This window comes from Neopelma chrysocephalum, unplaced genomic scaffold (genome assembly GCF_003984885.1).
Source record: "Neopelma chrysocephalum unplaced genomic scaffold, ASM398488v2 Primary Assembly neopelma1_181836, whole genome shotgun sequence".
In the NCBI taxonomy this organism is placed as follows: domain Eukaryota; kingdom Metazoa; phylum Chordata; class Aves; order Passeriformes; family Pipridae; genus Neopelma; species Neopelma chrysocephalum.
The window spans coordinates 17,640-30,918 of record NW_020937866.1 but is presented as its reverse complement, the minus strand read 5'-3'; the positions used below and the strand labels follow the sequence as shown (position 1 = coordinate 30,918).

Sequence of the window (13,279 nt, the reverse complement as noted above, 5' to 3'; positions counted from 1 at the left end):
CGGGTGTCCCCTGTAGGGCGGGTGTCCCCGCAGGGCCGGGTGTCCCCGCTCGGCGCGGTCCCCCGGTGCAGTGGCGCCCTCCGGCCGGGAGGCGGCGCTGGGCTCCGCGCGGTGCGCGCAGGCGGCGGCGGCGGCGGCGCTCTGTGTCGGGCGGCTCCGCTGCCGGAGCTGTCCAGCACTTCAGCAGGGGCCGCGCCGGGGCCGCGCCGGAGGGGCCGCGACCGCCGCGCCCCCCCCGCGCCCACCACCACCCCCGGCACCCCCCGGCACCCCCCCGGCGCCGACAGGGACCCCCCTCCTGGGGCCGGGCTCAGCGGGGCGGCGGGGCGAGGTGAGGCGCGGCCGGGCCCGGGGCTGCGGGGCCGGCACAGGGCGGGGGGGGGGCCGGGCAGGGAGGGGAAGGGGCGTGGGGGGCGGTGGGACCCCGCTGGGCGCGGAGGGACGCTGAGAGGGGTGGGTGTGTGGGGAGAAAGGGCTTCCCCCCCATCGGGTTATGCTCGCCGCGGGCAGGGGAGTGAGGACCCCCAGGGATGGGGATTGGGGGTGGGCTGCTCCTGAGGGGGGGGGGAATTGGGGTCCCCGAAGGGGCACGGGTGGAAAGGATGGGTGAGGGGTGCAGCGCTTCGTGGGTGCTGGAGCAGCTGGGGATCCCACGGGGAGGTGTGTAATAGGGATGTCCCCCCGCGGGGTTTGATGCTTTAGGGGGTCCAAGATGGTGTGAGGAGTCTGGAGATGAGATGCTTTTATGGGGCACGGGGGGTCCAGGGATATGGATGTGTCAGGTGCTTCCCGGTGCTGGGGGTGGCTGGGGGGCACACATCCCTCTCCTCCATGTGGGAAGACACGCTGGAAGGGGGACAGGGGGTGACCCCCAGCAGTGGAGGTTTGTCTGGGAAGGATGGGATAGCGATGACCCCCCAGCAGGTGCTGCTGCCTTGTGTGGTGCAGGTGGGAGATGAAGCCAAGACAACGGCTCCAAAGCCCCCCTGTCTGCAGCGTGGACCCCCGGGCTGTGCTGGGGAGGGTTTGGCTGATGAGATTTCAAACCCTGCGGGTGTTGTGTGGGGAAAGGAGAGGGGCAAGGCTTGGCACGGGGAACCCCGGCAGCAGCCCAGCCACTGGTCTTTTGGGAGTGTTTTGTGCTTCTCCTTCCCGGGACAGGGAGGTTTGTCCCCAGGGATGGCCCTTCAGGGGGCTGGTGGAGAGGGGTCAGGGCATGGCTTAGGTGGCTTTCAAGGGAAACAGGTTCATTCATCCCATTCGGAGAGAGATTTCAGACTGGATATGTCATTTCCCTATGATCCTGCTGCTGCAGGGGGGTCACCTGGGGGCTGGCAGTGTTTGGGGGTGTCTCAGGTTGATGACAAATGTCAGGGACCTTCTCTGAGGGTGCAGGTGGTTGTGTCCTGGCTGGTCCCTCTGCCCTGGCATGTGGGTTTGTCGCTGGCAGGAGCGCAGGGACACCCCCACCGGGGGGCATTTTGGGGACAGGAGCTCACAGTGCTTGTGCCCAAACATCATCGTAGCTCTGTCCCCCTCTGCCAGCGTGTTCTCACACAATGCCACCCCCTGTGTCTCACCTGCCTCCCCACTAAATCCCCTCTGGATCCCCCCTGAATCCCACCTGCCTTCCCTTGCCCCAGGACTCATCTTGGCAGCATGTGGAGGGAGAGGTGGGGAGATTTCAGAACCAGAAGTTGGGCAGATTTTAAGGGAGCCTTTGGTCCTTCATCTCTACTGGGGATGGTGAGCAGGGGGCTTTGCCAGGAAGGCAGAGGAGCACAGGGCTCTTGGTTGGTTTTGTCCCTGGGGCCAAGAAAATGACGCTTTCCCCCCGGACAAATGTCTCATGCCCTGGGGGGCAGATCCAGTTGTGGGTGGATGTGTGGCAGCAGGTCCTGGGAGGCTGCTGGAAGGGAGAGCAGAGGGTGCCCACCCCACACCTCTTGGCAGGGGGTGCCTGTGGGGTGCAGATTTAGTCCTGGCTGCCAGGGGTCTGCCGGATGTTGGGGATCCCCAATCCCCAAAGCTCTTCCTCCTCCTCCTTCTCCTCTTCTTCCTTGTCTCCCAGCTCCCGTTTTCCCCGGCCAGGTGGCCCATGGCTTATATAATGTGCTCAAACCCTGGAATAGCTCCTCTCGTTACACAACCATCCAGCCAGCCGTGGGGGGGGATGGTGGGGGGGATTCCCAGCTGGATGCTCCCCCTGCACTGGCCATGACCCCCCACACCTGCAGCACTCAGGCCCAGGGTCGTTTGCCGGGATTGTGTCCCCATTGGGGAAGGTGACCTCATTGTGGCAGTCATCCCCCTGCTCCTCCATGTGCTCAATAATTGCTTTTATTCGTAGTAGTTTTATTACTCCCCCCCCTCCCCAGAGTGGTGATGGGCCTTGGAGCTGCCTGTGCCTCCTCCTGACTCCTTGCTCAGCAGAGCAAGTGGCCCCAAGGATGCAAAACCTGGGGGGTGGCTGCTCCCCTTCTCCATCCTCATTCCTTATTTAACCACCTCTGGGAAAGGTCTGGCAGGGCATCCCCAAGGGGTTGAGGAGAGTGTGGCCAGAGGGACATGGGGCTGGGGGTCCCATAGGATTACCCATCACCTGGACCTGCTGCCTCTCCACTCAGCATGAGGGGATTGCTGCCGTCACGTGGATGTGCTCCTCCTTTCCCTCATCCCTGGCTCAGGAATGGGGTCACTGCAGGGGTCCTGGGGTTGGTCTCCTTTGCCATCGGCTCTCCTCCAGCCAGAGCTGAGAGCAAAGCTTGCTTGGCCTCCCCTGGGAGCCCAAGAGGTTCAGGTTGTGGGAGGGTTTGGTCTTTTTGAGGTCAGGAGTAAATCCCAGCTCCTCACCCTCTGTCGTGCCCTTTACTCTGGAGCACCTCCAGGGGAGTTGATGGATCTCTGTGCTCACACCCCTGTGTGGTGCTTGTCTGGTGTGGGGCTGGTCCCCACCCCTGGCTCCCTCATCCCTACATCCCCAAGCCAGGAAGGAGCCCGGTTGCTTAGCAACTGTTTAGCTTCTCCACCAGCCTCCTCATCTATTTTAAAAAATATATATATATCTGCACAGACGTAGGTATGCACAGGCAGCCGCAGCTCCTGACCCCCCCAGCCAGCATCCTTATATTCTTTATTAATTGCTTTAAAGTCTGTGAGGTGTCAAATTTTGGCTGGGCAGCCATAGGGCAGGATCCCCTCAGCTCGGGGAAATAGGGATGGAGGTTCTGGGATCAACTGTCACCAACCCCTTCCTGCTGCCCCTTTCCATGGGCAGGATCCCTGTGGCTTGGGGCTGGAGGGCAGCGCTAACAAGCCCCAGGTCGGCCGTACTTTTAAAGCCAGATTTGCCTTTTTTCCTCATTCTTGAAGGTCTGACTCATGGTTTTTGGCACTGGAAGGCAGCTCCGGAGAAGGTCAGCCCAATTAATGGCAGTAACTCCGGACTTTTCCTCCTTGTAATTCCAGCCGGGTGTTTAGAGGAGGCCGACTGCCTGGCAGTGGTGTTCTGGCATGTTTTGTGTCCTGAAAAAAAGACCTTCTCCCAGCTGTCCCCACGGCCCGGGTAGGGAGCAGCCTGGGATGGGGCTGTAAATGATTCGGGGACAGGGTTGTGATTTCGGTGGGTGGTGGTGTGTCCTGACGAGATCCTGGCGGGCAGGGGGAACCACGGGGATCACCCCTCTCACCCTGTCTGGAGCTCCTGGAGGGTCCTCACCTCATCTGGGGTGGCCCTGGAGTGTTGAGACTGAGCTCTGGCACACTCAGTGCACGAGTGGTCCAGGGAGCCGCCGTCCTGGGCTCGCCGCCCGCATCCCGTGCCCACATCCCGTGCCCGCATCCCGGCACGCGGGTGCTCGCGGCCGCCCTGCCTGGTGCAGCTGGATGTGGCGAGAATTAATGGAGCACCGGCCGGAGGCGGCTTTAATTAGCGCCGAGGCACGGGGAGGGGGGAGGATGCCCAGGGACCGCTGCCGCCTTTCCCCGCCGAGGGAGAGACGCCGGGAGAGCATCCAGGCACCCGGGAGAGCATCCAGTCACTGCCGGCCCCCCGCTGCCAGCCCTGCTCCCCCCGGGAGAGCGGCTCCATCCGCATTACAGCGGCAGGGCCCTGCGGCGGCTGCTGCCTCAGCGCCGGGGGGCTGTGGGCATGGCCGGGGTGCTGAGCAGGGCCCACGGGGGGATTTGAGCAGAGCCGGCTGGGAAGAGGCTTGTTCTGGGTTGGAAAATAAAAGGGCCAAAGCAGTTCAGTGAGATACCCCACTTTTTTTGCTTGTTTTCCTTGTTTTCTTCTTTCCCTTTGGGCTGGAGCTCCTGAACCCCTGAGCTGGACAAAGCCCATGTGGGGCAGCCCCAGGGCTGAGACATGGGGACAAACACAACCCGGTGCCACCCCACCAAGTGCCTGGGGGTCACAGCCCACTAGGATGGAAACCAGCAGCCCCAAATCCTGGCAGGATGGAGAGACTGGGCCTTGCACCCCTGGCTGGCAGGGCCTGTCCTGGCCGTGTGACAGGGGCACAGTGCAGTCTATCTGCCCTTTGTCTGTCCTGGCAGTCACTAAGTTGGCACTGCAGGTGCCCAGGTCCTCCACACACCTTGGATGTGATTCAGCATGGCTGGGAAGGGAGGGAGAGATCCAGCATGTGGGATGGTCCCTGGCATGGGATGGGAATGGAGGATGGTGGTGGAGGATGAAGAGGATGGAAAATAGGGATGAGGATGGAGGATGAAAATGGAGATGGAGGTTGGGGCAGGGGGATGGAGATGGTGGCTGGGGATGATGAGGAGGAAGGAGATGAGGAGGAGCATGGAGGATGAGTATGAGCATGGAGATTGGGGATGAAAGTGAAAATAGGGATGGAGGATGAGTATGGAGGATGGGGCACCTCTGAACTTTTCCAAAAGCTCTAATCCAGGCAGCAGGAAGTACCTGTGAGCTGAAAAGCTGGTTTGACCTTCCCAAGGCCCAAGGTGGTATGTGGGAAGAAGATCAGGATCCCCAAACGTGTGGGTGAACAGCTTGTTAATATGGGAAGAGAGGGATTTGCTCAGGAGTTTCCCTAGCAGGTCCAGCCCATAGTGCCAGGGAGGTTGGGCCCTCCTGGGTGGCAGTAAGGGAATTTGGGAAGTGGGGATGGATGCCAGTGACTGTCCCCAGCTACATCCTGCAGCCCTTAGGAGTCCATGGAGACACAGCACTGGCCCCAAGACACCTCCTGTCCCTCTGGGCGAAGCGGCTGGGCAGCAGCTGCCAGTGATTGATGTTTTGTGGGTAATTACTGCAGATAATTAAATATTTAACCATCATCTTTATTATCGGGGTAGTGCCGAGCCAGCCAGGAAACCGCTGCCGTTTGGGCAGGGCCATGCTGGTAGATTTGGGGCTGGCAGAGCCGGGTGGTCCCCGTGGGGTGGCCGATGGATTGAGGTCGTGGTGGTAGTGGTCACTCTGTGTCCCTGAGCTGTTCCTTGCAGGTGCAGGGCATCCCTGGGGTCCTCCTTTGGGGATAGGAGGGCACAGACCCAGCCTGGGGGACATGGGCTCCCTCTGTCCTGGTGTCTTGTCCCCATTGTCACCAGAGGTGTACGACTGGCTGTGTTTGCCACCCATCGTGGCCCCTGTTGAGAGCTGGGGGGGTTGTGGGTGGTTTTCCCATTCCTTTGTTTTCTTGCCCATGCTGTGGCTGAGGCAGGAGGTTGGTGTCAGCTCTCACAGTGGATATTGCTCACAGCTGAGGAGACACCAGGTTGCAACACCGTGTCCATCCCCAGTCCGGCTCCTCCTTCCTGGCCCCAGTTGCAGGGGGGAACTCTCCAGCCACATCCTTTTCATAGAGCGTTTCCCGGCAGATCTGCATGCTTCCCCCACCATGCAGCCCTCTCCCATAGGTACCCATCCAGCTGCTGGTTTATCTTCATCTACCTCCCCAGCTCTCTATCTGACACTCTCTCAAGGTTTCTCAGCAATGAATTTATCCACTGCCAGGCTTGGGATAAAATTAATTCCCACCGGGGAAAAGCAAGCAGAGGCTGCTGCGGAAAGCAGCCTCTCCTTCCCCATCTCCTTCTCTGAGCCCCTCTGTGGGGGAAGGTTTCTCAGTGGGGACCTTACCCCATTCTTTAATTTCCTTCCTGGTTTTTGGCTCCATGTCCTGATGGAAGAAAGAGGAAGAGGAGCTCCCAAGCTGTTTTTTTTTCTGCAGCATCTCTCCCTTCTCTGGCCCGGGGCCACCCTGGGTTATGGAATGGTTTGGGACCAGGGGTCCCCCATGGGCAGGGAGGGCTGAGCAGGGCAGCTCTTTGTTGTGGAGCTCGAAATGTAGGTGCTGCAGGCAAGGGGGGACCGAGGGACCTTCCAGTTACTCTAACAGGGACAAGCATCCAGGGATTGCAGAGCCCTGGCTGGCTCCTGCTGCACCAGCAGGATCTCCCCCGTGCCTCTGCAGAAATAAAGGCTGCTGGCTCCCTCTGTATGGTAGTGATGGGGAAAAAATAAAAGGAAAAAAAGCCTTGTAATTAAGCACTCAGCTGCTGTCCTCCCTGGGCAGGCTTGTCAGGAGATAAATGACTGTGTGGGGCAGCCAGTGGCAACGGGAAAGCCAGGGATGTCCCTTGGAGATGCCACGGGGTGGGAGTTGCCTTCCAGCCAGGCTGGGACCTCCACCACCCAGGGGAGGGCTCTGAGGCTTTTTCTCTCCTCAAACAACAGAGAAACATCCTCAAAGCCCCTCACAAGCAATCTGTGTTCCCACCCGGGCTCTATCCCACCTGGCATGGTCATGGAAAGCTCTGAACAGCCTGGTGTCCTGCTGGAATGGCACAGCAGGAGTGGCGAGCCCTCCCTGGGCTTGAAATGGTGTGGATCTGTCCCTGGTCCATCTGTTCTGCCTTCATGCCTGTGCTGGGCTGAGGGATCCCTCCTTCCCATCCTTCTTGGGCAGTGTGTGTCAGCCGCCCAAGGGTTGGCTGCTTGCCACGGAGGAGACAATGTGCAGGCAACACCCATCCTTGGAAAAGCCTCTCCAGCAGGATCTCTGGGAGAGAAACATCCCAGAGAAGTGGTTGCTGGCAAAAGCTGCATCTTCAAGCCCAAATCCAGCTTGGAGAGCGAGGCAGGATGCTCTGCCTTCAGTCCTGATCATTTCTCTTTGTGTAGGGCTTTGCAGGAGGTTTGTGGGCCCAGGTGGTGCCTCTGCAGCCTGGCCATGCTGGTAATTAAGGCAGCAGATCTCCAGCGGGATCATCCCATATTGGGAAGAGGGCCGGAGCACTGGGCAGGGGAGTTGGGGCATGGCAGGACAAGGAGAGTGAGGAATGGGTGCTCAGCCATGTGCTGATGGCCTGAGGGCACTGAGACGGGGTTGTGTCTGGTTGATCCAGGAGTTTTGGGAGCATCTCCTCCCCCAGGCTTGGGGAGCATCAGCCAGAGCCTCAGCACGGCAGTGCTGCTCGGGAACGGCTGTCCTCTTCCAAGGGGTTATTTTTGGAGCCAAGTGAGGACACATTGACTGTGGTGGTGGAAGGAGCAGGCAGAGACACGTGAAGGTGAAGGAGCAGGGATAAGGCAGGCGGAGAGAGGCCGGTGGGGATCCTCATCTCCCCTTGCAGCTGGCACCAGGCCATAGTGAAGGGTGCCAGGTCATGAGCAGAGGGTGCCAGGCCATGGCCCAAGGGCATCAGCAGGCATTTGCTGGCTGGGCCAGACATCAGGATGTCCCACGGCTGCATCCGAACCAGCCAGTGCAGCTGCTGAATGCAAGGGGATATCTGAGGTCCATTCCTTTGCTGAGTGGGGACAGTGCCTGGGGTGTCCCCAGAGAGCTGTGAGGATGGTTGCCTATCGCTGCTCCAAACCCACACTGGCTGACAGCAGGGTCTGTGGGGCTCAGAAGGACCCCTGTCCACCTATCCTGCTGCTGCTGTATAGTCCTGGGTCCCACACTTTGCCAGGTTTTTTCCATACAAGGCTGCCAGATCATCCTTCTCTCTTTCCCATGAGCCAGCTCCCATGGCAGAGTGATGGGAGTAACCCCAGCCTTGCTTTGTGGATGAGGAAACTGAGGCAAGGCACAGGAAGATCTCCCAGTCACTGTCCCCACCAACCTGCTTTTGAGACAAATTTTGCCTTCAGGTCCTGGCAGGGTCCCCTTGCCCTCACGGGGTGGGTGGGGAACCAGGGCAAGGACTGAGCCCCGACTCTTTCTCTCCCTCCCAGGTGATCATGGCTCTCTACAACAATGGGGCTGATGTGCCTTCACCCCAGGAAGCCTCCAACGGCTTCTCCCAGCCCGGCGCCTCAGGAACATGGCACAAGGGTGAGGAGGAGGTGCGTCTGGTGGAGCCCAGCATGGTGAAGAAGGCTCACCGGGAAATCCTGGACCACGAGCGCAAGCGGCGAGTGGAGCTGAAGTGCATGGAGCTGCAGGAGATGATGGAGGAGCAGGGGTGAGTGGCGGGGGAATTGGGAATGGGGTCCTTGTGACCCGCTTGCACCTTGTGCTTCCCCTTTAAAAAAATACCTTGATGTGGCAAACGTGCCCATTTGGAAGTAAATCCACTTTTGGGTGAATCAAACAGCTTTGGGGTGAACTGGCGGGTTGGGATGGGGGAGGGAAATGCCTCCAAGAAACTCAGGCCTAGGAGTGCATCCACACCTATTGGAGGTTGGCCCCTCTGCTGGGAAATCTGGGCTCCCAGCTTGTCATGCAGGGAAAGCTGAGGCAGGAAGGAGGAGCAAAGTTGCTCATGGTTGTGCAAGTCATCCTGTGCCCCCATGCCTGGGATGGGAAATGATCTGCCTCTGCCTTTTGTGTTGGGGAGATGAAGGAGATCAGGGGTTTAGTGCCAGGCAAGGCTCTTTTGGTGCTTTTTTTTTGTCCCACCTTCCTTCTTCTTCCAGTTTTGGGGTGGTAGGACCCCCTCTGTCCTGCCAATGCCACAGCCAGGCACCACAAGCTTCTCCCCAGCCTTTGCTCTCCCCTTGGGAAGCAAAGGGCTGGGGGAATATGCAAGGAGCTGGAGAACATTCCTGCCTGGGTGGGCAGGAGAGGCTGAGGGGCCAGTGAGGAGACCCCCATCCCTACCAGATGGACCCATGGCTATGCTGCTGGCTGCCCCATAGTTCTGGCACCAGTCAAACATCCTGATCCCCCTGACAACTCACTAGAACCTGATGAATGGAGCAAATTCTTTGGCACACGTGGGTAGATGGGGACTGGTACCAGCTGGGGAGAAGGAAAATGGATTGAGGGAAGGCTTCGCCAAGGCTTTCATTAAGAGTGCAAGCGTGACCTAGAATTAAATTGTCTCACACAGACTGGAATAATGATTGTGCCTAATTTGTCATTATGGAAATAAATAAGGCTGACCTGGCGCTTTGGGGAGCCCAGGGCCTCCTGTCGGGTTCCCCCACCCTACTAGGGCTCTTACTACGGGTAGTATCATTACTACAGTGGGTAAGAGCAACGCTGCAACTGGTATTGTTGTTATTGCTGTAATTGCTTTGCTGTTATTAAGGCTATTAATAACGATGATGGTGGCGATACGCCGAAATGATAACATAATTACAGTAATAATCTTGGTCAACCTGGTTAATCCTCTCCCTGCTCTTCCCCTCCACGCAGGGGTTCTCTGGGAGGGTTCCATGGGAAGTGCTCTGCACCTCCAAGGTTTCTGTCTGGCCTGGGGGCTGCATCCTGACCGTGGCCTAGGGGGAGTTGTTGACAGGGGCAGGGCCCCCGGGATGGATGTGAGTGTCAGCAGAGGGGGTTTTGCAGGGATTTAAGCACTCCCTTGTTTCCATAAAGGCGGATGGCTCCTCCTGCCTGTGCTGTAGCTCGCTCCAGGCTGCCTGCACCGTTATTCCCTGCCTGCAGGCTGGATTCCTTGTCCGGAAAAGAAGTGTCAGCATTTTTTCTTTCTTTCCCAAACCCACTCTATATGTTAAATGCAAAAGCAAAACCCCTTTAACGAGGTTATAAGCAGCACCAGAGGAATGCAGGAGGGAAGGAGCTGGAGAAGGCACTGGAGGTGCTGGGGGGTGCCTCACCCCGGCCTCCCCCCGCAGATTTGCTAAAGGCCCAGCCATGGTGGCCCATCTGTCACCTCCTGTTTGGCCTCATGTCCCCTCTCTGAGAGCATCAGCCGCATTCTTAATATGCTGCAGCAAATGCTCATCCTGGGCAGACATGTTCCTGCTGCCATGGGCCAGCTGATGGCCGTGGGATGGCCGTGGGATGGCCGGGATTGGTGGCTCATCCTTGCAGGGTGATTGCACCATGCCCAGTTGGGTACACTGCCATCAAGGCTGTGGGACAGAGCAGCATCTGGGGGTGCTGCCCTGTTTTTGGCCCCCCCCATGCCCAGGTACAAGGTGAGGGGAAGCAGCCAGGCTGTCTCCATGCCCTGTTAGCAGCCCTCCTCCTGCGTGGAGTCCGGCAGGGCAATTATTGAGAGCCTTTCAGTGCAAATGAGCTCGTTAATATTAATTCCTCTTTTCTCTGTTCCCCTTCATGGGCACTGCAGGGGGGGTGGGTGATACCACATGCCCCTCTGCACCCAGGGCACCCAAGGGCACTGTGAGGGGCATTATTGTCCCCAGCATGGGCACTGTGAGGTGCCAGCCTTGGGGATCAGAGAGCTCGGCCAGGCTGTGATACCCAGTTTTCTGGGCTTGTAGCAGCAATACTGATGGAATGTGATGGCAACAGTGGGTCACAGCAGCCCTTGTAGAGGGGTGAGAACAGGGACACACACAGAGCCTGACCCCTTCCCTCCCAGTGTGGCAGCATGGTGGTCACACAGGGTCCCTCTCTCTTTGCCCTGTCCTCAGGGATGATACCAGGAGCATCGTGGGTCTCTCCACCACATCCCTCCATTGGGATGTTTTTAGTCGAGGAGGTTGGGGTGTTTACAGTCAAGGAGGATGCTCAGGTGCCCTTGTGCGGCCATGGGATGCAGCACAGGACCACCCGCCCAGGGCTGCCACCTGTCCCTTCCCGGGGACACCTTGGGGATGGCTGGAGTGCCGTGGTTTGCCGTGGCTGTTCCCAGATGCCAGGGACAAAGTGATTAGTGCCTCTCGTTAATAAGCCTGCAGTGGCCTGAGTCAGCGTTCGGCGTTAGCGCAGAGCTGGCTCAGCTGCCGGGACCCAGCGCAGCACAGGGATGAGAGAGGGAAAGTCATGGTGGGATGGAGATCCTGGGATTGAACCCCTGGCACTGCTGAGAGGGTGTGGCAGCATGTGCCCAAAGCCTGGGACAGTAATGGGGAACGGCAACCTCATGGTCATCCTCTTCTTTTATCCCTTTCTGACGTCCCTTCCTCTGCCAGGCACTTCTGGGAGGGGCAGGCAGGAGAGAGGAGGGCACAGAGGGTGGTGGCAGGGGGCCAAACAGAGATCCTGCTCTCCTCCAAGCCCTGATGACTGTCACCATGCCACATCTCCTTCTGACCAGCCCTTTGGGCCATGTGTCAATCCCAAGTGACAAAGGTATGGAGGTCACCAGCAGCTCCGTGGAGAGCCCACACTCCAGCCATGGCAGCCCTGACTGTGTCTTTGCCCATCCAGGTACTCCGAAGAGGAGATCCGGCAGAAAGTGGGGACCTTTCGGCAAATGCTGATGGAGAAGGAAGGTGTGCTCACCAGGGAGGACCAGCATGGGCGCCAAATGTAAGTGAGAGAGCTCCCAGTTGGCTCATCTGTGTGTCCTTCCTGTCTCGCATCCCAGAGAGGCCTCTCCTGGGTGGCAATGGCTCAGCAGATTGGCTGCTGTTCTGTAACCCTAGAAATATTAGTGTTATCAGTAATAATAATTAATAATAATGATAATAATTTCTGCTGTAAGAGGCCCAGGCTGGACAGGCAGGGCTGAGCCTGCTCCTCCTCTGGACAGACCCAGAGCCTGTGTCTCCATCAGGCTGGTATAACCCCAAGGAGCCCCAAGAAAGAAGCTTCTCCAAGGAGCTCCTGCAATGTTCCTCTGCCTTCTAATCACTCTTCATGCTGCCTGGTCCTCGGGGCCTCCATCTGCCCTGAGAGGGGTTTTGGAGCTCAGGTTTGGTGTCCAAAGCAGCCCAGCTGCTGCTGGGAACGTGCCAGTTGCTCCTCCTGCCCCACACAGGACTGTCCCCAGCCTCACCAGGGTCCACCCCTGCTCAATGATGATTTATCTGCGCGATGCTTAATGGCCCAGGCAGCGTGGCTGGCCTGGCGTGCACCATCCATCAGCCTGGAAACCAGGTCACTCGGGACAGGAATAGACAGTGCAGGTTCACTGAATATTAATGCTTCATTAGGGTCAGGAAATCAGGGCGGGGAGGGAGGCAGGGAAGCCGTGGTGGCAGGGAGAGCCTTCCTCACACCACTCCACTGGCACAGCAGGCAGGGGCAGACACAGGGATAGATGCATGGACATGGCTCTGCTGTGCCCTGCCTGGAATGGGCTGCATGGCCTTGGGGCACCATGAAGCATTCAGGGTCCTTCTCCAGGCAGGAAAAAACCAGTGGGTGGGGAAAACCAACCTGCCCAGGTCATAGAGCATCAAGCCTGAGGTGTTAACAAGTGGCCTTTGCTGGTGGGGGCAGGAGTCATCTCTGGGGCATCTTCCTGCAGGCTCATTAGGGCTGGTACAGTAAGGAGCACCTGGGAAGCTTGGGGCTGGCAAGGTAAGGAGCACCTGGGAAGCCGAGGGTGTGTTAAGGTTACCCAGGTAGCCCTGGCTGTCACCTTTACAGGCTTGGTTTTGCAAAACGAAGGGTAATCATTAAAGATTAGCCCCAGGGCTATAAATAATAGTGCTGAGCTGGAAGGAGCAGTCTCACAGCAAAGGATTGCTGGGAGGAGAGCAAAGCCGGAGGCGCTCGAAGGAGGATGGTAGGAACTGGGTTCAAAGGAGGTGGCTCTTCAAGCAGCAGGAGGATGTCCTGGGTGCCAAAGGTCTGTGGGAGATCAAGAGGCTGGACAAGGGAGTTAAATAAGCTTTAAATAAGGAGCCTCATCCCTTGTGGTGGCTGGGAGAGTGCTCAGCAGAACATCTTGTGGGCTGGTCCTGCTCCAGCACCTCTCTGGGCTTTTACAGCTCAGTCCTAGGCTGCCGGGGCTGTGAGTCTCAACCAGCTGGTCTCATTTCAAAGCTGAGGTGAGAGCTCAGCATCATCTGCATAACTCCCCAGGGGAGACTGAGGCATTGAGCAAAGCCATGACCACCTGAGTCCCTGGCTTTGCTCTCTGCACTCTCCCAGCTACCGTCTCCATGTGCACAGCCCGGTGATAC

General features: G+C 58.5%; 1 protein-coding gene across 2 annotated transcripts in view; it reads left to right on the top strand.

Moving 5' to 3' along the window:
- Positions 1-196: 196 nt before the first annotated feature.
- Positions 197-13,279, top strand: part of LOC113962498 (serine/arginine repetitive matrix protein 3-like) — a 29,442-nt gene continuing 16,359 nt past the window's right edge. The window contains exons 1-3 of one of the 2 annotated variants that reach the window (XM_027673249.1): positions 197-331; positions 8,219-8,448; positions 11,574-11,675. In XM_027673249.1, coding sequence (XP_027529050.1) covers positions 8,225-8,448; positions 11,574-11,675 — 326 coding nt within the window. In that variant the 5' untranslated portion in view covers positions 197-331; positions 8,219-8,224. The remainder of the gene's footprint in view (positions 332-8,218; positions 8,449-11,573; positions 11,676-13,279) is intronic. The other variant, XM_027673248.1, reaches the window with a different exon arrangement.